The sequence below is a fragment of the Macaca thibetana genome, chromosome 10 (genome assembly GCF_024542745.1).
Source record: "Macaca thibetana thibetana isolate TM-01 chromosome 10, ASM2454274v1, whole genome shotgun sequence".
Classification (NCBI taxonomy): domain Eukaryota; kingdom Metazoa; phylum Chordata; class Mammalia; order Primates; family Cercopithecidae; genus Macaca; species Macaca thibetana.
This window is the reverse complement of record NC_065587.1, coordinates 46,414,837-46,441,571: the sequence shown is the minus strand read 5'-3', so window position 1 is coordinate 46,441,571 and position 26,735 is coordinate 46,414,837. Positions and strand designations below refer to the sequence as shown.

At 42.4% G+C, this 26,735-nt stretch overlaps 1 protein-coding gene across 1 annotated transcript in view; it reads left to right on the top strand.

The window, feature by feature from the left end:
- Positions 1-6,775, top strand: part of TSHZ2 (teashirt zinc finger homeobox 2) — a 502,658-nt gene extending 495,883 nt beyond the window's left edge. Inside the window, exon 3 of the mRNA XM_050746520.1 lies at positions 6,381-6,775. Coding sequence (XP_050602477.1) covers positions 6,381-6,382 — 2 coding nt within the window. The 3' untranslated portion in view covers positions 6,383-6,775. The remainder of the gene's footprint in view (positions 1-6,380) is intronic.
- The last annotated feature ends 19,960 nt before the right edge of the window (positions 6,776-26,735 follow it).

Genomic DNA, 26,735 nt, shown 5'->3' with positions numbered 1-26,735 from the left:
ACGACACCACCTTGTGTGAAACTGTCTCACACATTACAAAGTGCCTCACGTTCCCAACCCCTAACCACTAAATGCCAGCAGTGCCCCCTTTTATCAACCACAAGACATGCCCTAAAAATAGGAGCGTTGCATAAGAACAACAGCAGAGAGTGAAGAGAGTGGGGGGTCGGCAGGATGGAGCAACAGCAAGAAGAGCAGGAGCCAGCCACAATGCTATGCCAGGGCATGAGAAAGGCTGGCATGGCCAAATTAAAACATATGTCATTCTACGCATCTGTTGGTGACTCTCTAATTAATACAAAAATAATTACATCTCTTTGCCTGGCTCTCCCTCACCAACTACTTAATGAACACTGCCAAGAACTTTTTAGATATGTAATTAAATTTTTTATTTATTTCCATTTTATTTTTATAGTAGTAGCTCAATATAGTAGAAAAAAAAAATGCAGCAGCAAAGCCCAGCCTCAACTACCATTTGAAAGGCAACTAACCGTATCCACTTCCTTTTTTTCTCAATCTGTTCCATGCAATTCATTCTGAACAACAGGAAATAATAGCAACAGCTCTCTTATTCCCCTTCCCTTCATTTTTCAGTTTTAATTATCTGCCAGGATCTCCTCTTTGGACACAGAGAGAAACCAGGATTTTTCTTTTCTTTTAATATAAGAGATAATTTGGCTGGGCACGGTGGCTTACGCCTGTAATCCCAACACTTTGGGAGGTCAAGGCAAGAGGATTTCTTGAGTTCAGGAGTTCGAGACCAGCCTGGGCAACATGGCGAAACCCCGTCTCTACAAAAAATACAGAAAAAATTAGCCGGGTGTGGTCTCAGCTTTTCAGGAGGCTGAGGTGGGAGGATTACCTGAGCCCAGGAGGCAGAGGTTGCAGTGAGCCAAGATCATGCCACTATACTCAAGGCTGGGCAACAGAGTGAGACCCTGTCTCAAAAAAATAGAAAAAGAAAAAAATATATTTTTTAAAAATAATAATGTGTTGTCCCAAAGTGGTCCAAGATTCGGATCTTCTCTTTACCCTTCTTCAGGTATAGGAACACTGACCTTTCCAAAAGCCCACCACTTCCATCAGTCACGCTGGGATCCAGGAGACTTCTCCAATAGAAATACCCCCATAGATAAGTTTCATAAAAGACATTGGTATCTGAAATTTAAAAGTAACTATACTCAGACAATGGCCGTCTGCAGTGGCTCACGCCTGTTATCCCAGCACTTTCGGAGGCCAAGGTGGGTGGATCACCTGAGGTCGGGAGTTCGAGACCAGCCTGACCACCATGGAGAAACCTTCGTCTCTACTAAAAATACAAAATTAGCTAGGCATGGTGGCACATGCCTGTAATCCCAGCTACTCGGGAGGCTGAGGCAGGAGAATTGCTTGAACCCGGGGGCGGAAGTTGCAGTGAGCCAAGATATGGCGCCATTGCACTGCAGCCTGGGCGACAGAGCGAAACTCCGTCTGAAAAAAAAAAAAAAGTAACTATACTCAGATATTCTTGGAAAAACACCTCTAAATCACTAATAATGTCAATGTTCAGTGCTTAAAAACATTACCAAAGTATTACAATAAACATTACCAAAGTATTACTTCTTATATACAAGTATATAAGCAGCAGTGGCTGAAGAGACAAGAGTGACCACAGGCCCAACATCTTTACATCTCTTAACCCTCTGTTTCCTAGGTTGAAAGTGTAGAAATTATGATCTCCTGCACTGCAGCATTGTGAAGTTGACACGAGGTGAAGCAATGTCACATTTCACTGCAACAGGATCCTTTCATGCTGAGATCCCAAAAAGCCAGATAACCTGAGTCAAGAATCACAGAAAGTCAATAACAAAATCAGGGCTGAGGTCTCGAGAACTAGAAAACTTCCTTGGTTTTCGCACAGGAATCTATCATGTGTGCTTATTTCACATTGCATTCCTGTATCAAAACATCTCATGTCCACCATAACTATATACACCTATTACGTACCCACAAAAATTAAAAATAGGGCTGGACATGGTGGCTCATGCCTGTAATCCCAGCACTTTGGGAGGCCAAGGCGGGGAGAATGGCTTGAACCCAGGAGTTCAAGACCAGCCTGGGCAACATGGCGAAACCCTGTCTCTACAAAAAATACAAAAGAATTAACCGGGTGTGCTGGTGCACACCGGTGGTTCCAACTTTTCAGGAGGCTGAGGTGGGAGGATCACCTGAGCCCAGGAGGCTCTACAAAATATAAAACTTAGCTGGGCATGGTGACACACCTATAGTCCCAGCTACTCAGCAGGCTGACGTGGGAGGATGCATTGAGCCCAGGAGATCGAGGCTGTAGTAAGCTGTGATTGCACCACTGCACACTAGACTGGGTGACAGAACAAAACCCTGTCCCCCACCTCCCTAACCCACAAACAAAACAAAACAGATTTTTAATTAAAAAATTGAAAAACAAACAGAATCTGTCATGAAGGTATTTTTCAGCAAACAACACTCAGGTATATTTGTGAATCTTAAATAGGAAAGAAAAGAGTTATCAAATAAACCTGGCAAGTACTGGGTTAAGTAAAGACACACTATGTTCGGTTTGGTTTTAATTGCAGGACTTCTCAGAGTCTTTAATATGTTAATGTGTGTTGTAAATTTCCAAGACAGGAACTATAATAAAATCATTGTTTTCTTTCTCCTTGCTTTCATTCTCAGGACAAACTTTGCCCTAAAAGAAACCCAGTTAGAAAAGTCTGGGTGTTGATCTAATCTGGAGCCACTTCAAGGACGTGATAATAAAACAAAGTTCCATGAAATTGGTGTCACATTGATATCATGGTCAAAGAGGAGAAAATGACAGCCTCCAGTAGGCCTGGTGTGAAACAGTCCTCCAGCCAGGACTTCACTCTTGTTTCACAGTGTAATGCCATTGCAGTTTCCAGAAGTCCACCAATTTCTGGCCTCCACTTTTTCTTGGACCCATCTCTCTTCTTCCAACCACATGATCATCCTCCTTTAAGTTTCTAGACCTGCCAGAGGATCTCAACCAATTCAAAACAAAGATCGCCAGGGGCTCTTTTTCTCTCGAGTGCACATCTAATGTCAGAGGGAAATAGTTCTCTCCACTGATGGCGATCAAGGCGTTCACCTGTAATCTAGGTAGGGTGGTGCCTGTCATGAGCTTGGAAGCTTCAGAGTAGAAAGGACTAAATTTAAAGCCATCCTCTGCTTTTTATTAGCTGTGAACACTAGGACAAGTCACTTACTTTTATCTCTCTCTCGCTTTTTTTTCTTTTTTTTTTTTTTTTTGTTGTTGTTGTTGTTGTTGTTGAGACAGAGTCTCGCTCTGTTGCCCAAGCTGGAGTGCAGTGGTGCAACCTCAGATCACTATAACCTCCGCCTCCCAGGTTCAAGCGATTCTCATGCCTCAACCTCCCAAGTAGCTGGAATTATAGAAGTGCACCTCCATGCCCAGCTAATTTTTGTATTTTTAGTAGAGACAAAGTTTCGCTATGTTTACCAGGCTGGTCTTGATCTCATAACCTCATGTGATCTACCCACCTTTGCCTCCCAAGGTGCTGGGATTACAGGCATGCACCACCATGCTCAGCCTTTATCTCTCATTTTTAAAATGAATTTATTTCAAGAGTTAACAGTAATGTGTATAAAGTGACTGGAATTTGGTAGATCCATAATAACTGGTTGCCAGAATTCCAATCATACTATTCCTTACCAAGAAATAGTTTGAAATGTCTGTTATGATTATCTTGTGCATAATTTCTCTACACATATCAAATATCATCTGATTTTCAATTTGTCTTTATCCTTCCACTAGAAATTTGGAAGCTTTCCTTTTCTAAAAAGACTAATTATATTTAGGTTTAATGTTTTTTCTCTGCCACTAAATAACAAGATGTAAACAAGAAACTGCACTCAGATTGGGCTGAAAGAAATTGCATACTTTCCGCACAGTAATCCAGAGCAAAATTCTTGGAAAGAAAAATCACCCTGTTACTAAGTAGCACTTCTCTACCACAAAAATGTTCCTATCTTTTGACAGGAATTCCACGCTTAAGAATTTAAGCCTATGAAAATATTCCAGCACACAGAAAAGCCTGGAACACAAAGATGTTCATCATAGTGTTGTGTATTGTTGAATAAAAATTGCAAACATTAAATGCCCAATATTACATTATCATAGTATCGTAAACTATTATAATGGATGTGATAGAACTTCTACAGCTGTTTATGCTGGTGCTTTCCAGTGAAAAACTACCTCCAGACAGGTGCATCATACAGTCAGCAAATATAACTATGTAAACCTAACAAAATGCATGGGACGGCCAGACACAGTGGCTCACACCTGTAATCCCAGCACTTTAGGAGGCTGAGGCAGGTGGATCACCTGAGGTCAGGAGTTCAACACTAGCCTGGCCAACATGGTGAAACCCCGTCTCTGCTAAAAATACAAAAATTAGCTGAGCATGGTGATGCATGTCTGTAATCCCAGCTACTCGGGAGGCTGAAGCAGAATTACTTGAACCCAAGAGGCGGAGGTTGTAGTGAACCAAGATCATGCCACTGCACTCCAGCTTAGGTGACAGAGCGAGGCTCCGACTCAAAAAAAAAAAAGCATGGGGAAAGAAAAGACTAGAAGGAAATACAGCAGAATGTGAATGAGAGCTTTAAGCCTGGTATGACCATAGGTTAATGGTTTTCTTTTTTTCCCAAAAAACTTTATAGTGAAAAATCATACATTATGTATTTTAATTTCTAATTGCAGTAAAATACACATAACGTAAAATTTATCATTTTCACTATTAAGTGTACAGTTGAGTGGCTTTAAGTACATTCAGATTGTTGTGCAAACCTAACAATATCCATCTACAGAATTTTTCATCTTACAAAAGATGAAACTGAAACTGTGTTCAGAGTGAACAAGAATTCTTATTTCTTTTCCCATCTCATCCCCAGCCCCTGGCAACCACCATTCCTCTTTCTGTTTCTATGAGTTTGACTACCACCAGATACGTTATATAGTTCCTATAACCATATAGTATTTTTCTTTTTGTGACTGGCTTATTTTCACTTAGCATAATGTTCTCAGGATTCACCCCTGTTGTAGAATGTGTCAGAATTTCTTCCATTCCTAGGGCTAATATTCCATTGCATGTACGTACGTATCACATTTGCTTATCCACTCATCCGCTGGACACTTGGGTTGTTTCTGAGTTTTGGCTATTGTGAATAATGTTGCTATGAACATGGGTGTTCAAATATTCCTTCCACACATTATATTTAAAATATTATTTTTTTCTTTTTTTTTTTTTTTTTTTTTTTTTTTTTTTGAGATGGAGTCTTGCTCTGTCACCCAGGCTGGAGTGCAGTGGCACAATCTCAGCTCACTGCAAGCTCCGCCTCCCGGGTTCACGCCATTCTCCTGCCTCAGCCTCCCGAGTAGCTGGGACTACAGGCGCCCGCCACCTCGCCCGGCTAGTTTTTTGTATCTTTTAGTAGAGACGGGGTTTCACCGGGTTAGCCAGGATAGTCTTGATCTCCTGACCTCGTGATCCGCCCGTCTCGGCCTCCCAAAGTGCTGGGATTACAGGCTTGAACCACCGCGCCCGGCCTATTTTTTTTTCTTAATTTAAAGTTGCAACGTTTTGGCCAGTCTAGGTGGCTCACGCCTGTAATCTCAGCACCTTGAGAGGCTGAGGTGGGAGGACTGCTTGAGCCCAGGAATCTGAGACCAGCCTGGGCAACACAGGCTCTACAAAATAAAAACTAAACCTACTCAGGCATGATGGAGTGTGCCCGTCGTTCCAGTCACTCAGGAGGTTGAGGTAGGAGGATCACTTGAGCCTGGGAGGTCGAGGCTGTAGTAAGCCGTGATGATGCCACTGCACAAGTATAGTGACAGAGTGAGATTCTGTCTTAAAAGGAAAAGAAAAAGAAAATTGCAACTTTCATTTTAGATACAGAGGGTACATATGCAGTTTGTTGCCTGGGAATATTGCGTGATACTGAGCTGTGGGGTATGGATCTCATCACCCAGGCAGTGAGCATAGTACCTGATAGGTAGTTTTTCAACCCATTTCCTCCTTCCTCCCTCCCCCGCCCCAGTAGTCCCTAGTGTCTCTTGTTCCCGTGTTTACATCCGTGTGTGATCAGTGTTTAGCTCCCACTTATGAGTGAGAACATACGGTATTTAAATAGTTTTTGCTCGAAGTTGACTCCTCCTTTTCATGTTCCACGGTCTTTTTATATAACTATGACTTTACTCAGAACATTCGGACAAATAAAGTAGTGGAGGTGGGCAAGGTGATCACTCCGGGGAAAAATCACCTGGGCTACACCTCAGAAAATAATGCATCTTTCTGTTGTTCTGATTCCCATTACAGGACGAATGCCTTAGTTTCCACTTTCCAGCCTGGATCCCCTCACACTGAACCCTTCTTCGCTGCACCATCCTGCTTCTGACATTGAACTCATTGAACTCCTCCTGACACCCTGGCTCCAAGAAGACTGCCAAAAAAAAAAAAAAAAAAAAAAAAAAAAAAAATCACCCCAGCCATTTCTCTTCATCCTCACTAACAATTTGGTAATGAAGTATTGATTTCCACTTCTCTGCTTATGGGCGATATTAGATTTTCATTGATAAACTGCAATGGGGCTGTCTCGTCTCCACAGTACCCTTTTCACTGTCACAAGAAAACAAAGTGCCACCGAAGAAAAGTAATGACTGAGAACATTGATGTACTTATTTTGCCAGTTTGTAACAGGAAAGTGGGGGGGAGTATAAGTCTTCATAGTTTAATGTCCAAGTGGGCTGCACTAGATGTAGACACTTGGAGGCTTACTTTTCATGGTAATGTCCATTTCCTATTTATGACCCCTCTGGGAACGTTTGTCTAAAGGAAATGTTTCTGTTCAGTGTAACAATTACGGTTGCACCTGGATTGCCCAGTCCTGCCCCTGCACTAGGGGGCCATTAATCACTGCAAAGTAGAAGAATTATTGAGTTAAACCAGAGTTTGAGCCAAGAAAACCCCTGAACAATGTTCATCTTCTGTGAAACTTGTTCAAATAGTTAAGCTTAACCATGTTGCTGCCAAAGACTTTTCCTATGCAGTGGTGAGGCACCTTGATCATCATCATTATCTTGATTGGTTTAAAAAAAATAGTTTTAAGCACACACCACTGTCGTATGAGAACTGCAAATTGGGAGAACTGGTGAAATGCAGAATCTGAGAGAATGCGAGAAGATGAGATCACTGCAGGGTACAAAGTTCTGCAGCAGTCTTTTCTGGTAATCCCTTTCTGCAGAACCTGATGTTTATGGGCTCTAAAACACAGCTTAGCTTAAGAAGCAACAGAAAGCATGAAATAGGGTGTCCATTTTAAATGTGTTCCTGCAACTTTTTTCATTAAAACTTTGAGGACCCAATTTTAATTTGTGGAATATTCCCGTTAATAATGAGATCTAATTAAGACATCCATTAAAAGCCCGTTAAAGTTAATTTAACGTAAAAATTCCAATAGAACTGTATTAGATTTTCTCCATTAAATTAACGTTATGGATTTTTAACGGATGTCTTAATTATACGTTATTATTAACGGGAATACTGTATTACACAGATTAAAATCAGGTCCTAAGTCAACTTGGAAAAGCTAAGAGCATGTTTTAATATTAAAAGTCTTGCATACCTAGTGCACAGTTTGGAGACGCAAGGATAGATCTGTTTACTCTAGTTGAACATTTTCTATACAATTGAAAGCAACCTATAATAGATAAATCCATCATTGCATTTAAACAATGAATTTCCTTATTCTCAAAGGACAAATAAGTCTGGATTAGGTGGTAAATTGCTACTCAGCTATGGTGAAATATTTATACTATTCCAGGCACAACACTAGGAACTATATGATTCTGAAACAAAAGGAATATTTTCTGTTGTTGCTTTAATTACCAAGGTTATTTTTTTTTTAAATCTCAACACTGACAAAATGAAACCAAATATCTCTTCCTCACCATTTCTCAAAGAGGCTGCCTGTTGGAATTGTTTTGGGAATTTTGACATGATCCCTAAATTCAACATTGGGATTAAAAAAAAAAAAAAGCTTCTTATTTACCTCCTAGGGAAAGTGTTGCCCTTATGCCACATATAATAGCAAATTGCTTTTTTTATGGCATGCATAACCTAGATGGGAAAAAATATGGCGCTTCAGGGAAGGAGGGAAAAAGTAAATGAAGTTCCAGGAATGTCATTCTGAAGTAATGAGGCATGGACAGAAAATATACCCCTCACATCATCGGATTGAGATGGCAGTCGAAATAGCTTCATTGAAGTGTCAGCACTCATCCATCAATCAATCACCCACAAGGAAAAATAGCAACAGTACAACCGGGCGGCTTTTATGGGATTTACTCTTGGGCATAGGGAATAGCGGCTCAAATGTAGTTCTGACATGAAAAGCAAGGTGCTGATATTATTTTTTATGATGGGAGGATCATAAAGTGAATTGAGAACAGTGAGGTCTGTCTTTGCTTAACCTATTCAACCAGAAATGAATGGAGCTCGACTGGAAAGGAACAGTCTTCGGATGGGTTAAGATTGAAGGGTGGACTGGACTCTACTGAGCACCGTCCTTCAACAAGGAAATTCTATTAAAGGAAAATCAATGCATTAGCATTGGGGTTCTTGAAGCTGTTAAAAATTGTCTGCTCCAATCCAGGGTTATTAGGCCAAAGTTACATAATTCACATCTCACTGCAACCATCCAAAAGCAGATTCTCAAGCCCTTGCTCCAATGGGGGGAGGAGATCAATACAATTCCCAATTCCATGGAAATTGTTTCCCTTCTAAGAAAGAAAAAATAAACCATCTGCTTCAACATATAATCGATATGGTTTTGTTAGCGCAATTTCTATGGTGGGATGGGGTGGGAGGTGAGATTCAAAAATATTGATAAATTTGGTAAGACTGGTAAATTGCCGCCAGGCAACCATGCATGTCACTGCTGAGGGATGGCTGCTAAGGTTCACCTTAGAAAACAAGATCTGGGCTGGCACTGGGGCATACACTTGGCTCTCAGCATATTCCTAGAGGCCAGGCCTCTCTTCATTTGGCCAGCCCTCTGAGGCTTCTAGAAACTTCTTTCTGGTGGAAAAAAACTAAATAACATAAACTCAGGAGAATGTCTTTATCCACCTTCATACCACTGCTTTCTTTTCCCTGAATAAAAGACAGTTCTGATAAGTGAGAACTTTAGAATTGGAAAGGATGATGTGCAAATATAATGCAAATTACCCTCAAGTATCTCCATTCTGCCACCACCTCTTGTTACCAGTAAGAAGGAGAGATCGCCTTTTCTTCCCCATCCGTCCTTGCAGCTAAGACCACCAGCCACCTGCAAATTGAGATGCCCATTTAAAAATGTATATGTCAACATTTAAATGTTATGTATTTGGCCTTATTTTGTAGTTCAGCAAATTCTCCAAATACACAGCATGTTACAAAGCACTGGTGGCACAGGGAACAACAGGAAATGATATTTATTTAGCAAATTCATTTAACAAATATTGTTGGACACCTGTTATGTGTGACACTGTCCTAGGCACTGTGGGATAACAACAGTAAACACTTCACACAACAGCCTGGCCTTCCTGTTGTTTTACAAGAGCTCCTAAAGATAGCTGATACCAAGACACTTGAGGGACACAGTTCATGTAGAACTAAAATATTAGTATTTCAGAATAAGGATTTTTTTTTTCCTAAAAAGCATACAGAGAGGAAATAGCTTAAAAATAGGTCAAGACCTAAAAACAGAATATGTAATCATGAAATAAATTGGATAACCCAGATAGTCCCCACAGAATTTCTTTCAGGTCACAGATTTCTTAAAACTCACCCCTAAAATGTGCCTGCTTGGTTGTTTGAATCTTGCATAATTAATGTCACAGGCACAAGCCGCTGAACTTAGTTGAGATGGAGAAAACAAACAAATGCAATGACATATCTGAGAAGCATTTATGTAACTCTGGTTAAGTGGTGAGGAGGGGTGTGTGAAGACAGTGTGCATGCCTCTGTGTGTGTATTCATATATATGTGTATACATATGAATTTCACTGTTATTTTCCAGGGTCTATGGACAATGTGGCAGTAAGAATCTATGATGTTCTGAAACTTTTCACAGTAAATCCAAAGATTACAGACCTTACAAGGTGCTTGCATTCTGTTGCTTTTCCATCTGTCACTTCTCAGGTTATTTGACTGTGTTCAAACCTTCTTTTCTTTTTCGTTGAGTTTCATTTTTTAAGCTTGTTAAATGCTTTTGTTTAAAAAAAAAAAAAAACACCCAAATGTCATTTTTCACATTATCCTCTCTTCTCTGCAACAAGGATAGTAAGATGTAGATGAATGCAAAAATAATAACAACAATACGGAAATATATTAAAGGCTTTAATATATGCACATATGTACTTCTAAAGAGCAATAACGGTAGTATCTATTTCGAAGATACATTAGGCAAAAAAGAAATCAAAACTGAAATTTTCGTGTATTTTTCCCCTTGTAAGATGTTAAAATGCTAATTTCATTTTCTCCTTTCCTCTATGTGGCACTTTCTCAAAATATCTATGAAATACTTTTAGACAAAGATTGAGCTGGAGAAAGAGATACAAATCTCCATCCCCCTAGACAGAGAGACATGTTTCCATTGTAGGAAGGCATTAAACATTTTGAAACTTGTGAATCATCTTTAGAATTTCTACTGGGGAATTTTACCTCTTCATCCGAAGTAAAAGCCACTTATCTCCTTTGGTTCCCAGTGACAGATTCAGAGGCATACGCGGATATACAATTTTCAGGCTCTAGTTAATCTTCTTCCAATAGTTACGAACAATGGGCTAACGGGCGTGGGTGTTTCTCCAAAAATTATTCATGCACAAGGCAGCCCAAAGCTTCAGGGAAAACTAGAAATGTGTTATGGATTAGAATAGGACTGTTTTAAAATGCTAGGACCAGGTGGAACGCTATTTCTGCAACAGGACTCTGTCCATTTCCTTTGGAACAATATATTCCAAGTAAAATGGCTCTTCCAAGGAATGGCACCCTGACTTGACACCCTTCGGTATACAAATTATTTTACCAAGAGCCATGATTATTATTAAGGCCTTTTAAAATACAGGCTGTTTGAAAAAAGACATTAAATATTCACAGCCCTTTGTATCATGTTTAATGCTTAAAACAGCTTTTAGAAGTACAAGTGATAACTTTTTGGTAAGAAACCCCAGGAGAAGTCAAAAAATTTGAACAAAGGCATTACAAAAAAAAAAAAAAAAAAAAATCTAACCACTCCATTCAACTCTTTCGGAAAATAAATTTCAATGTGTTCAATGAATTGTCTTGAACCTGAAACCTGAAACATTTGGATATCAGTCCCCTGCCAGTAGCTAATATTAACAGAATGTGAACAATCATACAATTATGTCTCAAATGTGAAGACTTTGTATGGTAATATTTTCACTTTCTAAATGACCCCTATAACATTCAGGAATTATAGATGTGTATCTATGTTTTTTAAGTGCAGAAAGTTCAACCAGTCTTCAGAGAAGTAACAGTGATGTCCATTGTGCATTGAAATAAATATTACAAACATTCCAGTTTTGCGATACAATACTCGAGCTTTCGAACACATCAGATGCTAGAATGTGTAATGCAAGTCAAAAAAGCTGACATACAAAACAATTCCCATTTGGCTCAGGGTTCCTAAATGTCACAATATCTTGGGTTACAATACACTTTTTGATCTCCTGATGATGTCCTTCTAATCCCTTCTGACTTTGATTCCTAACAGCCAGGCACTGTTAGCATGAATCATAAACTTCCAAACCCCTTTAAAATCAAGAAGCTAGCTGATCATACAGCCTTTTTAATGGCCGACCAGTTCTTGTTCTCCAAAGCTTTTGCACCTTTTTGGGAAACCTGACATCAAACACATTTATGTCATCTATTTGCTCCCTTGCATTAACTCTAGATTTTTTTTTTTTAATTTCTTTTAGAAAGGGCAGGGGGGAAGTGGGTCAGAGCGAGTTTCAAGAATCACATTCATCCTTGCTCTGAAGGAAAGCGTTTACTTGCCAGCAAAGAAAGGCAAACACATTTTTATATTCAGAAAGCAGACCGGTCATTTTCAAAGAAAAATGACTGCAACCATACCTGTAGAATGTTTCTGTGCAAACGCACTAATTTTCTATCACCTGCATGCTGTATATAATACATTTGCCTGTATACTAGGAAGAAAACCCAGGCTGTTTTCCCTGAGTACAATGCCGCTTGGATGGCTGGGAGCATAAGCCTTCCATGCATTTGTATAGTGTACATATTTGTATATACTAACTATATCGCCATGTATGAACACAGATTTTGTTATATTTGCTTGTTTCTGTTTCCTACCAAACTGGCCCACAATGGGGATTCTTTTGTATAGAAAAAATATGCTTGTAATTTTTTCCTGGTCATTCTCTTTCAATAGCTTATGAAAGAATTAGATCTGAGTTTACAAAGAAACTATAAGAACCAAGTTTGTCTGTCTGCATGAGTCCCGTCCAATTGCTGGATCTAGGGAGGAACCAACGTCCTAATTCAGAGTTTTCCTTTTACAGGCATGCTTTACCCCCGTGGGAAAACTGCACACTCATCCATGTAGAATTATTCTCTTTGTATTTTATCTAATAGTGCCTGAAAATTTTTTTAATGTCTTCTTAGAGGAAGAATTCATAATTGTCAAAATTTGAAACATTAGCTTAATTTTGTTTTTATGACCTCGAGATTCTTCTCCTTATTTATTCGGTTGCTGTTGTAATGGGGCCCCAGGCCATTCCTGACATCGGCGTGTTCTTCTTCTGCATTAAGGATGTTTTTGAAATTACAGAGATTATTGAGCCAACAGGCTGTTTTAATCAAAACCATGTTTCACTTGTTTTTGATGATTATAAATTGTCCTCGCAATGAAAAAAAAAAAAAAAACTTTTCTGCTAGGAAGATTATACCACCCTGTGGCCAAACAGATTAATCACAGATAGGCATCTATGCCCACTTCTCTGGGATCTGGAAAATTCTTCCCTTGGCTGACCCCAATTTCTTTTACTCCCCATCATCCTGAATATTAGCTTTCAATGCAGTCACTATTTGAAATTTCCAAAGGCTTTGCCGCATTGTCACTGCCCAAAGACAACCAACCAGCTGGAAATGATGGCTTTCCTGCTTGAAACAAGGGGGCCAGGTGCGGTGGCTCACGCCTGTAACCCCAGCACTTTGGGAGGCCGAGGCAGGCGGATCACTTGAGGTCAGGAGTTTGAGACCAGCCTGGCCAACAAGGCAAAACCTCGTCTCTGCTAAAAATACAATAAAATTAGCCGGGCGTGGTGGCACTTGCCTGTAGTCCCAGCTACTTAGGAGGCTGAGGCAAGAAAATTACTTGAGCCTGGGAGGCGAAGGTTGCAGTGAGCTGAGATGGTGCCACTGCACTCCAGCCTGGGCAACAGAGCGAGACTCTGTCTCAAAAAAGAGAAAAAAAAGAAAGAATTTTCAGAAAAAGTGCTCCCTTTTATGTCCCGTGGTGCCACCATCCTGTCCTCCTTCGTAATCATGAACAATCTGATCTTGATCTCCCACATAACTTAAATCAAGCAAAAAGAAACATTCACAGCAGCCCCTTGCTGAATAAAAATGACTTTGTTTGGAGGCACTTAAGATGTATGCCTGTGTGTGATGCCGCAGCATTGAAATTATCTGTAGAAGGGAAATTTTTTTAAATACAATTTTATCACTAAAAATAAATTCCGATGGTGGAGACGAAGAAAACCCTTAAATTATATCACAAAAGCCATTATTTTTTGCATCCAAAGAGTTTTTTTTTTTTTTTTAAGGAAAATCATTCTACTTTGAGAACTGTAATTAAAGCCCTAAATAACAGACACTACTTTTTTGAGCTATTGTGAAAAAATAACAACACACTCGCCAAGGTTGTATGGAGCCCCTGATTTCCATCAAAAAGGTTTCTATAAGTATATTATTTACATTTTTATACATGATAATTCTTTCCTTTGTGTTGATAAAAAAGTCTTTTTTTTCCCCCACTCAGCAGTTATTGGAAATAGACTGTTCCCATCTGAAACCTTATCGTAATTTGCATCAGGAAACCCAACTGCTGACATTAAGGACCTGGGTGTGTTCAATTATGATTTTGCTGGAGGCTGTCCCTCATTTTAATGCTGCAGATATTGAACCACCTTCCTGAAACCTAGCTGATATGGAATAGCAGAGACATGCCTCTCAACACCATTAGCTTTGCAAATGGCTTCATTTCAGTCAACGTCGACTTCTGCTTTGGCCAATTGAAAAATGAAAATTAAAGGAGAGAAGAAAAAAAAAAAACACAGATGCACTTAAAACATGAAAAAAATTATTTATATGATAAAAATATATTTAGATTTTCAAAGCACAAGACTGAATAGAAGTGCTCTTTTTATGCTTTCTGGAGATGTTACTGTTAAATGTCTTTCTACATCAGGCTTAATAAATCTGTAATGACATTTGATGGATTGATTTCTGCCTATGTGTGTTTTTTAAAGATGGCAAGAGAGGAAAAAGGCAAAAGAGGGGGATGAGGGTGGAAAAGAACAGCACCGACCCCCGAGGAGGCCAAGCGAGGACATGATCGGTAGGCCTCCCTGTTGTTTGGGCCTGCTGACCCACTTCCAGAATCTCCCCTCATCTCCATCAGATTTATTTATTTATTTATTTATTTTTTACAAATGCCGGCACCCCTTGTTTGGTTTCTGGGCTGCCTCTGACTGCTCTCATCTCTGATCTGCTCATGCCTGCGTAATTTATGATGTAATCTCAACAGAGGCAGTGGGCGGCTGTCTCACAAATTCAAGCATGCAAGGCAGAGAGCAGCAGTGATTGAGATGGCCCGACCTTCTCCACCTCAAAGCAATGGCCCTGCTTACCACTTAGTTTCCCTGTGTACTCCCCTCCACTTCCTTTAATGTCCTGGGAGAACTGGACCATGTTTCATACACAAGCTGCCCAAGCAGACGCTGATGCCCCACCAGAAATGATTTGTTGTCTCTGCACAGCTAGCCCTCGGCTCCTGTGTTGTGTGGTTGCATGAGTCCCGTAGTCATTGAATTATGATGGCTACCGTATCACCTGTTAGCTCCACATCATTGCCATGGCTCGATGTCTAGGACATAAAATGGGAGCGGCCAGGCTAGAGAGAGCAAGCCAGGTGAGGAATGAGGGAGGTAGCCATGGCGAAGTGTGGGGATAAGCACCTTGGACCCAATCAAAGAGCTCTTGGTCATCATTTACTTAGTGAACACTGAGCACCTACTATGTGGCAGGTCTGAGGATGACACAATCCTGTTACGAGAACAGGATTGAGAGCCAAACTGTGTTAAGGTCCAGGTCCTGTCATGTTTTATCTGTGTGATCTAAGGCAAGATCGCAGAAAGAAAAGAACACAAAGCAAGGATGAGAATGGGGGCTGTGGGAGCTCAGAGGTGGCTCCCAGCCAACCTGAGAAGTCACGGAAGGATGAAGGCAAAACCTGTGCCATCACTGCAGTAATTTCTCGAAGGAGTGTGGAAAAACCACGGGGACAGGAGAGTGTGTGCCTTAACCACCCCCTTCTTCCAATCTAGTCCATGAACAACTCTTGTGGTTTCTAACTTCAAAATACACGAATCTGTTTACTTTAGGTCTCTCCTAGACATCTGGGATGACCGCCCAACTAATCTCCCATCTGTCACCCTAAGCCCTCTAAACCCAAATCCACGCTCCACATAGTAGCTGAAGTGATGCTTTAATAAAGTAAATCAAATCTTGTCATTTTGCTCCTCAAGACCCAGGGTCAGCACACTTTTTGAAGGCTCAGATAGTAAATATATTTATCTTTGTAACATCTAGTCTCTGACCCAGCAACTCAACTCTGCCACTGTTGTGCAAAAGCAGCTATGAGCAATAATAAATAAATGAGTGTAGCTATGTTCCAATAAAACTTTACTCCATAAAAACAAGGAGCAGGCCAAATTTGTCCCACAGACCATAGTTTGCTAACCCTGGCTCAAGGTCCTTCAATACTCAGGTTTCCATTTGTCTTAGATTGATTTCTCATGGAAACGGGGCCTGAGATGAGAATGTGAGATCAGGACGAGTAGTTCATATAGGAGGTGAATCCAGGAAACAGTAAGAGAGGAATGGGGAGGGAAACAGGAAAGGAAGAATGCCCAAAAAAGAGGCCTTAAGAACAATTATCGCCATGGGCAATGGACTCCAATCCCACTGGGGAGCTCTGGAAGACACTGTGCAGCATGCCTCAGTAATCCTGCCTGAGGGGTGAGGACGCTGGGGTATTTATACACCACCTCTGCTCAGTTATTAGTCGATGGCTGCTGCAGGGTAGAGTCGGGGGACATCAATTCCTAGCACTTCCATCTGCCCAAAAGTTGGAAGAAATAGTCTTCAGAGGCCAGAGAACACCTCAAGGCACAGAGTGCCAGGTGTTTGAAACTGGAAGAAAAGATGAACGACATGCAAGGAAATGGTCAATGCCAAGGAGTGTGGGCAGGGCCTCTGCAGCACCCCATCTCACTTAGAAAGAAATCCAAACTCCTACCCAGGCAGTATTTTTTTTTTTGGAAATAGAATCTCGCTCTCTCACACAGGCTGGAGTGCAGTGGCGTGATCTCGGCTCACTACAATCTCTGCCTCCCAGGTTCAAGCAATTCTCCTATCTCAGCCTCCCAAGCAGCTGGGATTACAGGCGCCCACCACCACGCCCGGCTAATTTTTGTATTTTTAGTAGAGAAGCGGTTTCACCATGTTGGCCAGGTTGGTCTCAAACTCCTGACCTCAGGCAATCCGCCTGCCTCATCCTCCCAAAGTGCTATGATTACAGGCATGAGCCACCACACCCAGCCCCCCAGGCGGTATTGAACCTTCCTGGCTCGTCCCATGCCTGCTTTCCTGACCTCCTCTCTCCTTTAGACACGCAGCTCTAGCCATGCTACCCTACAACAGTTCCTAAAGCACACACCACCATTCCCTCTGGTGACAGTGTGAGCCACCTAGCCAGGCTTCTTCGTATTTCCCATGTCTCTGCCTTGGGATCTCCTCTTCTGAAAGGTGCTCCCTTAGCCCTCATCTACAGCGCCCTGTTACTCCACCCCTCAGCCCGGATCACGACCTTTGTTGTCATTTAATGTGTGGTCAATTTCCTTCACAGGTCACTATGTGAAAACAGAAACCAATGTCTGTTTTGTTCGTGTATTCCTCTAAGAAGCATAAGGCCTGACATACAATACGTGTCCAACAAATACTTGTTAAATAAATCAATGCTGTTCTTCTGAAGACCTGAGAGGTCTCCAGCCACAGTCTCTAAAATGCTCCCTCCCTCCCCCTGCCTGACCACTGCCTGAATCTACCAGGAGTCACCGCTTTCATCCTCCCCCTAGTGCGGGGAGGCATTTCTCAAGAACGTTATACAATCACAGAACATGCTATTAAAATATCTGAACTTTCTGGGTAGCCAGGGGCCTCGGTGAGCTCCAACTAGGTTACAGAGCGTGGTCTCACGGAACCACAAGCCGTGTGTGTTTGCCCTAAAACCAGTGGACTCAAGGCAGTCCCTTAAAAAGTCCAAGCACAGGCTGAGTGCAGTGGCTCACGCCTGGAATCCCAGCACTTTAAGAGGCCGAGGCAGGCAGATCACCTGATGTCAGGAGTTCGAAACCAGCCTGGCCAACATGGCGAAACCCTGTCTCTACTAAAAATACAAAAATTAGCCGGGTGTGGTGGCGGGCACCTGTAATCCCAGCTACTCAGGAGGCTGAGGCGGGAGAATCGCTTGAACTCGGGAGGAGGAGGTTGCAGTGAACTGACATTGGACCACTGCACTCCAGCCTGGGCAACAGAGCAAGACTCTGTCTAAATAAAAAAAACAGTGGGGGGGCTCGAGCGCGGTGGCTCACGCCTGTAATCCCAGCACTTCGGGAGGCCGAGACAAGCAGATCATGAGGTCAGGAAATCGAGACCATCCTGGCCAACATGGTGAAACCCCTTCTCTACTAAAAATACAAAAAATTAGCCAGGCGTGGTGGCATGTGCCTGTAGTCCCAGCTATTCAGGAGGCTGAAGCAGGAGAATCCCTTGAACCCAGGAGGCAGAGGTTGCAGTGAGCTGAGATTGTGCCTCTGGACTCCAGCCTGGGCAACAGAGTGAGACTCCGTCTAAAAGAAAAAAAAAGGTCTCAGCACAGAAGCCCGGGAGTCCCGTGGAAGCCAAGACTCGGCTCCCGAGTAAAAGGGTTCGGGATGGATGAACGAAGGGGTCTTCCAACAAGTCCCCAGTATATCCAATCTCTTCTGTGTCTTTCACATCGCAAATCGGAATGTTTTCAACAAATTGAGCACTTTAAAAACACTACAGTCTTGCTGAGTTTTTTACTAAGTGCACGTTACCTTTTCATAATTAAAGAGCAAGGATTTTAGATAAAGTAGTAAATACATTTATGATAAGGGAATGTCCCTATTAGGTATGAAAATAGACTTATCTATAATAATCTTAAAATTCTGGGCGGGCACAAGGGTGAACTGACATCTCAATGTAAAACAAAATAATGTCCCCGAATATGTTCAGTGCTTAAGTAAGAATTTAGCATAGTCCAAAAGTAAATTTTAGATTTGTGGAGAAACGATGCATTCGTATCCAATAAAAATGATAAATGGGGTGAAAGGTATGATAATTACTCGGATTTGACGATTACACAGGTATACATTTATCAAAATATTGTACTGTATACCATAAATATGTACTATTATGTGTCAATTAAAAATAATAAAAGGCTGGGCGCAGTGGCTCACGCCTGGAATCCCAGCACTTTGGGAGGCTGAGACAGGGGGAACGCTTGAGGTCAGGAGTTCGAGACCAGCCTACTCAACATGGCAAAACCCCAACTCTACTAAAAATACAAAGATTTGCTGGGTGTGGTCATGTGAGTGTGTAATCCCAGCTACTTGGGAGGCTGAGGCACGAGACTCACTTGAACCTGAAAGGCTGAGGTTGCAGTGAACCGAGATTGTGCCACTGCACTCCAGCCTGGGTGACAGAGTAAGACTCTGTCTCAAATAATAATACTAATAATAATAACAAAAAATAAAATAAAATAGTACTCAGATAATTGATAAGCTTATCAGAAACTGAAGTTAAGTATTTATTTTATGCTATAAATTAAAATACATTCCAGATGAACTAAAGGATTATATCTAGAAAACAAAATCATAAAACAATTAGAATAAAATCTATGTTGATAGCTGATATCAGTCAAGGAAGTCATTCCCAACCTTAAAAGTCTCAAGTTCCAGTCTTAAATTATTTCTTCCTTAAAAGGTAAGAAAGAAATAAAAGGAAGAAATAATAAAAACTCCAGGAGTCAAAACACACACACACACACAAGTACTGTAAATACAGTGAAAAGTCATTGGAGGAAAATTATTTATATTAATACATGATTAATTGTGACAGTTCTAATTAATGATATGAAGAGTGTTATATCTCTCTAAGAAAAATAAATAAATATCCAAATAGAAAACTTTTGGCAAAATTTATAAGCCAACATTACAAAATTGATAAATTAAAATGGTGAATAAACATTTAAGACAAGTGACAATAATAACCAAAGGGATGTAGAATAAGTAAAACAAGAAGAAATCATTTTCACTTATCAAACTGACGAAAATAAAGAAAAATGTTCCCATTGTTGGAGAGGGCTCAGAAGAGATATACACACACATTGTTGCTGAAAGCAAAAATGGATAGCAACTTTCTGGAAAATAAACAGTATTTATCAATTTCTCTAAAATGTGTACACCCTTTGATTAACTACTATTCTGGAGAGCCTTCCTCAAAAATAATTGAAGATGTGCACTGAGATTTATTTAATAAGAATGTTCAATCATAACATTGGTTATAAGAGTGAAATATGGAATAAACCTAAGTATTCTAAAATAGGAGGCTGATGAAATAAATGTTGGTACATCTATGCCATAGAATAGTACACAGTCATGAATACTTGAGCACTTAAAAATAGTCACAGTTTGTTTATTAAAAAACAAAATAGAAAAAAATGAAGATAGACAAGGAACATAGACCAATGTTATTGGTGGTGGAATTATGAATAATGTTTACTTTTATATTCTTTGGTATGTTTTTTCTTTTTCTTAACTTACAAAATATTTCTTTTTCTATTTATTTGTTTGTTTGTTTGTCTGTGTGTTTGTTTTTGAGACAGAGTCTCGTTGTGTCACCCAGGCTGGAGTGCAGTGGTGTGATCTCAGCTCACTGTAACCTCCATCTCCAGAGTTCAAGCGATTCTCCGGCCTCAGCCTCCTGAGTAGCTGGGATTACAGGCACACACCACCATGCCCAGCTAATTTTTGTATTTTCAGTAGAGACAGGGTTTCACCATGTTGACTAGGCTGGTCTCGATCGCCCGACCTCATGGTCCACCTGCCTCGGCCTCCCAAAGTGCTGGGATTATAGGCGTGAGCCACCGCGCCTGGCCTCTTCTACATTTTTTTGTATTATTTGTTTATTTATTTATTTATTTATTTATGAGGTGGAATCTAGCTCTGTTGCCCAGGCTGGAGTGCAATGGTGCGATCTCAGCTTACCACAACCTCTGCCTCCCAAGTTCAAGTGATTCTCCTGCCTCAGCCTCCTGAGTAGCTGGGACTACAGGCACACACCACCATGCCCACCTAATTTTTTTATTTTTAGTAGAGACGGGGGTTCACTATGTTGGCCAGGCTGGTCTTGAACTCCTGACCTCATGATCCAACCACCTTGGCTTCCCAAAGTGCTGGGATTATAGGCATGAGCCACCGCACCTGGTCCGTTTATATTTTTTACACTGAGATTATATTTATCTTGGGGGTGAAGTGTTTTTTCCAATTTTTCCAGAAACAATATAGTATGACCACAACATGTGAAAGAAACTAAAAAAGTGATAAAAATGCATTAAAATTAAGTGGCCACTATGGCACTTTTCTGCCCCAGAGGAGTGGAGAAAAGGTCTCAGGGCACATCTGAGCAATTGCCCCTAAATTAGCTGAAGTCCCTCTAGGACCTTGTCTTCCAGCACTTATGACAGTTGTAATTTTATCCTGCTTGGCAGGATCATCATTAATGAACGCCTACCTTCCTCACTTATACTAAAATGAACAGCTTAGAAGTATAATGGTACACACCACATGCCAATCGTTTTTCTAAGCACTCTGCCTATATTATTTCCTTTAATCCAAACAAACAACCCTCTGAGGCAAGTACAATTATCTCCTCCATATGACAGATGAGGAAACTGAGGAACAGAGAGGGCAAATAAGTTATTCAATCTCCACAGGCTAGTAAGTGGCAGAGTTGGGATTCAGCCAGGCCAACTGGCTCCATTGTTTGTGATCTTGGCCAATTCTCAACCAGGGGTCAGCAGATTACAACGTGTGGGCCAAGCCCAGCCCTCACCACCTGTTTTGTTTTTCATAAAGTTTTTTTGTTTTGTTTTGTTTTGTTTTGTTTGAGACAGAGTCTCGCTCTGTCGCCCAGGCTGGAGTGCAGTGGCGCGATCTCGGCTCACTGCAAGCTCTGCCTCCTGGGTTATGCCATTCTCCTGCCTCAGCCTCCCAAGTAGCTGGGACTACAGGCGCCCGCCACCACGCCCAGCTAATTTTTTTGTAGTTTTAGTAGAGACAGGGTTTCACCATGTTAGCCAGGATGGTCTGGATCTCCTGACCTCGTGATCCACCCCCGCTGGCCTCCCAAAGTGCTGGGATTGCAGGCTTGAGCCACCGCGCCCAGCCATTCGATAAAGTTTTATTGGAACACAGCCATGCTCATTTGATTACTTATCTATGGCTGCTTGCACTTTACAACAGTCAAGTGAAGCATTTGTACAGAAACTTACATGGATCTCTCCTCATTCTACACCACTGCATGGCATCCTCTGGGTTACGGTGATGTCATCATAATACAATTTTGCTTTTTGTTCCCCAAGGCCAAAAATATCTACTATCTAGTCGTTTACCAAAAATCTTTGACGAGCCCCATTACTCTGTCACTAGATTTCAGACTCGTGAAGGCAGGAGCAAAATCCTTCTTGGTCTCCAACTGTTTCACCAGCTTCTGCAACACAGTCTATCAGCCCTCACACTGCACGGTTGCTAAAAAATAAAAATAAATAAAAAAATAAAAAAAATTTATGTGTATGTGTGTGTATATATATATATACACACAGAGAAAAGAATCAGGCCTGGCATGGTGGCTCACGCCTGTAATCTGAGCACTTTGGGAGGCCAAGGCAGGCAGATCGCTTGAGCCCAGGAATTTGAGACCAGCCTGGGCAACATGATGAAACTCCATCTCTACAGAAAATCAAAAAAATTATCCAGGTGTGGTGGCATGTGCCTGTAGTCGCAGCTACTCAGGAGGGCGAGACAGGAGAATCATCTGAGTCCCGGAGGTCAAGCCTGCTGTGAGCCATGATTGTGCCACTGCACTTCAGTCTGGGCGACAGAGCAAGACCCTGTCTCAACCCTCCCTCAAAAAAGAAAGGGAGGGAGGGAGGGAGAAAGCGAGGAAAGGAGGGAGGGAGGGAGGAAGGAAGGATCAACAGATACATAAATGAGTCTTAGCAAATCCCTTCATATGTGCTGTGTAGTGACGCTTACCTAGTAAGACATCATGCTAAGAAATGGGCTGATTCTCACGGCAGTCCACGGGGTACTAGTCACCCCCGATTTCACAGATGAGAAGATTCGCATTGCTCAGTATCACACACCACTTGACATGTAGACCTGAAATTCAGACTTAACGTCTGTGGATGTGGGAAAGTCCACACTCTTGTAAGCATGAGTCTTGGCAAGTGGTGGGCCCTTTAGAAATGATAGTTTCTTCACTATGTACAAACTTGAGGGACCTAAGGCCCATGCTATTACCAGGAGGTGTCCCAGGACTTCTGAGAAGACCCAGTGAGGCCTGGAGGCTGAAGGATGAATAATGGAGACCAGGCACTTCCCGGAGAAAGTAAACGTGACAAGCAAAGACCTTTGAAATATGACCTGGCGTCCCACTTCCCCCCTAGGTCTTCCAGTCCCTCCGTGGTCTGCTTCCCAGGCTCCAAAACTAAGCTCCTCCTGTCCCGAGGGAAACGGAAAGGCTTTGGGAAAACACACGATGTTCTCAGAAGTAAGGACAAGCTTCCTGCGCCCCCAGCCTGTCCTGCCTGCGCTCATCCTGGATTGATTACTTTTATAGTCCCCCTGTGGCCCCAGATATGTTCCAAAAGCCTCAGCAGGCCTGAGACTCTGTCTGGTCTGGCTCCTGCCATTCCAGCACATTCTACACTCCAGCCAAACTGGAGTCCTCTGGATCCCAGCACCTGCCAGGTGCTCTCCTGCCTCCGTACCTTTGCACGTGCTGGGACCCTGGTCTTCCCACTGTCACTCACCCTTCAGCTTCCCCTAGGGACTGCCTCTGACTCTCAGCTTAGAAAATGTTCCCTGCCCTCCAGTCCCACCCTGGACCTCCCTCTTGCAAAGGTCCTGGCAGCTGCGGTCATGTGAGCTGTCTGCTTGTCTCCCATGTGCACTAGGGGCAGGGCTCCAGCAGCCTTCCCCCTCAAGCCCCAGCCTTCGTCCCCAGCACCGCACCCTGTGGCTAAGGCACAGTGGGAGCGCGATGAAGCCTCGTTGGAGTGGTGCACGTGGCAAAGGCCGGGTGATAGTCTCGCTCCAAGCAGCCTCAGGTATGCTCCTGTGATGGTTAAGTGTCAGCTTGATTGGACTGAAGGATGCAAAGTATTGTTTCTGGGTGTATCTGGGTGTGTCTGGGTGTTGCCAGAAGAGATTAACATTTGAGTCAGTGGACTGGGAGAGAAAGACCCACCCTTGGGAAGATGCACCCACAGTGTGGGTGGGCACCATCCAATCAGCTGCCAGTGCGGCTAGAAAAATCAGGCAGAAGAAGGTGGGATAAACTGGCTTGCTGAGTCCTCTGGCCTTCATCTGTCTCCCACGCTGGATGCTTCCTGCCCTTGAACACCAGACTCCAGGTTCTTCACCCTTTGGACTCTTGGATTTACACCAGTGGTTTGCCAGGGACTCTCAGACGGCCACAGACTGACGGCTGCACCGTCGGCTTCCCTACTTTTGAGGTTTTGGGACTTGGACTGAGCCACCACTGGCTTCCTGGCTCCTCAACTTGCAGATGGCCCTATTGTAGGACTTTTACCTTGTGATCATGTGAGTCAGTTCTCCTTAATAAGCTGCCTTCCATATGTACATATATCCAGCCGGGCACGATGGTTCACATCTGTAATCCCAGCACTTTGGGAGGCTGAGGCAGGTGGATCACTTGAGGTCAGAAGTTCAAGACCAGCCTGATCAACATGGTGAAACCTTGTCTCTACTAAAAATACAAAAAGTAACTGGGTGTGGTGGTCTGTATGCCTGTAATCTCAGCTACTCGGGAGGCTGAGACAGGAGAATTGCTTGAACCCAGGGGGTGGAGGTTGCAGTGAGCCAAGATCGCGCCACTGCACTCCAGCCTGGGCAACAGAGCAAGACTCTGTCTCAAAAAAAATAAAAATAAAAATAAATACAAAAATGAGCCGGGCGTGGTGGCAGGCACCTGTAGTCCCAGCTACTCAGGAGGCTGAGGCAGGAGAATTGCTTGAACCTGGAAGGTGGAGGTTGCAGTGAGCCGAGATTACACCACTACACTCCAGCCTGGGTGACACTCCAGAGTGATATTCTGTCTTAAAACAAACAAACAAAACATATATACATATGTCCTATTAATTCTGTCCCTCTGGAGGGCCCTGACTAATACAGCTCCCCACTGCACTATAGAGGGAGACGTGCACCATGCACGGGAGAGATGAAGACACAGAGGCCCAGGCGGGAGAGCTCGTAGCTGTGCAGAGCCATGGAGCAAACGGAGACCCGAGCCTAACCTCAGATCCTGAACTGCGCTGTGACAGCACACAGTCCCCTCAGCCTCAAGCAATGGCCTCCTTCTACTCCTGCACTCTCCCATTTATACTCAATATGCGGGTATTGGACTGGGAAAGAAGATCATGTATGTTAATGTACGATCAGTAACATACCTTGTATAATACACATTAATACATTATTGAGCACTAACTCTGCATTAGGTTCTTGGCAGAAATAATCTGTTTTAATTCTTTCACAATTTCCCTAAAACATGCATGTTAATAGGATTATATCACTCCCAAATGGGCAAAAATTAATTATTGAAGAGTGAAAAGGCTTAGCGATTGCAGTGCTCTGTGGCCTTCCAAAGGGTCACAGAACATAAACAATATACTGAGTATCTCTGATATTAAAATGTCATTGGTGTTGGGGTCGGGCATGGCAGCTCAAGCCTGTAATCCCAACACTTTGGGAGGCTGAGCGGGGAGGATCACTTGAGGCCAAGAGTTCAAGATCAGCTTGGGCAACAAAGGGAGACCCCCTATGTCTACAAATAAAAATAAAAAAGAAAGAAAGGAACAATTAAAAGGCATAGAATGTAGGTCTGTTTTAAAAAAAATCATGGGGAGGGGACGAGTAGGAACAAAACGTCTTAAAACACTTTCCAACAGGGGCAATTAAAAATAAAAAGGCAATTAAAAAAAAAAAAAGGATCACACCTACAATCCCAGCACTTTGAGAGGCCAAGGTGGGAGGATTACTTAAGCTCAGGAGTTTGATACCAGCCTGGGCAACGTAGGTAGACTCCATCTCTACAAAAAAAAATTTTTGTTAAATTAGTCGAACATGGTGGCATGAGCCTGTGGTGGGAAGCTACTACTTGGGAGGCTGAGATGGGAGGATCACTTGAGCTTGGGAGGTCAAGGCTTCAGTGAGCCATGACCACACCACTGCACTCTAGCCTGGGCAACAGAGTGAGACCCTATGTTGGAAAATACGATTAATTTTTAAAATAAAAAAAAAGGTTGAGTAATACCACCCTAAAATCTAGGTGTTCTCATGAATTCCATGGTATAGGCTCAGAGAGGCAAGCTAATTTCCCCAAAGTCACACAGCTAGTAATGTGAATTCTTGTGTAGAGAAAGAATTCAAACCCACACCTGTTCTAAAGCCAAAAGCCACACCCTAAATGACGTCTGAACCATCTGCGGACATTAAGTCGGCAACAGCAGTAAGAATGGCCTCCAGATCTTGCCCTCAAACCAGCAGGAACGGTGGCTCCTGACAGCTTGGTAGAAATGCAGACTCAGGCCCTGCCCCAGACCTACTGAATGTGAATCCACAACGCGCCCGCGTGACCGTGCACAGGCCTTTGCTAAGGGAGCTGGGATTCCCACGGCCACAGGTAAGCAACCCTCATCTACCCTGAACAGCAGAGACAAAGACGCCTACGACTGTTCCCACATCCGAGGTCCCCAGTCCCAATCAGAAACTCCCTTGTCAGACTAATTATACTTATGGGTGTTCCGTGACTTGCTGTATTCCCAGAAAAAGAAAGAAAAATGAAGTTCTCTTTCAGGTTTTCAGGGTAGATAATGTCAAATATTTACAGAGCAAACATCATTCTAGAGGCGCACCATTCTCTTTCTGCTCATTAGAGCGCTGCCAATCACGCCTTGATGAGAGGGCCTGTCAGCCT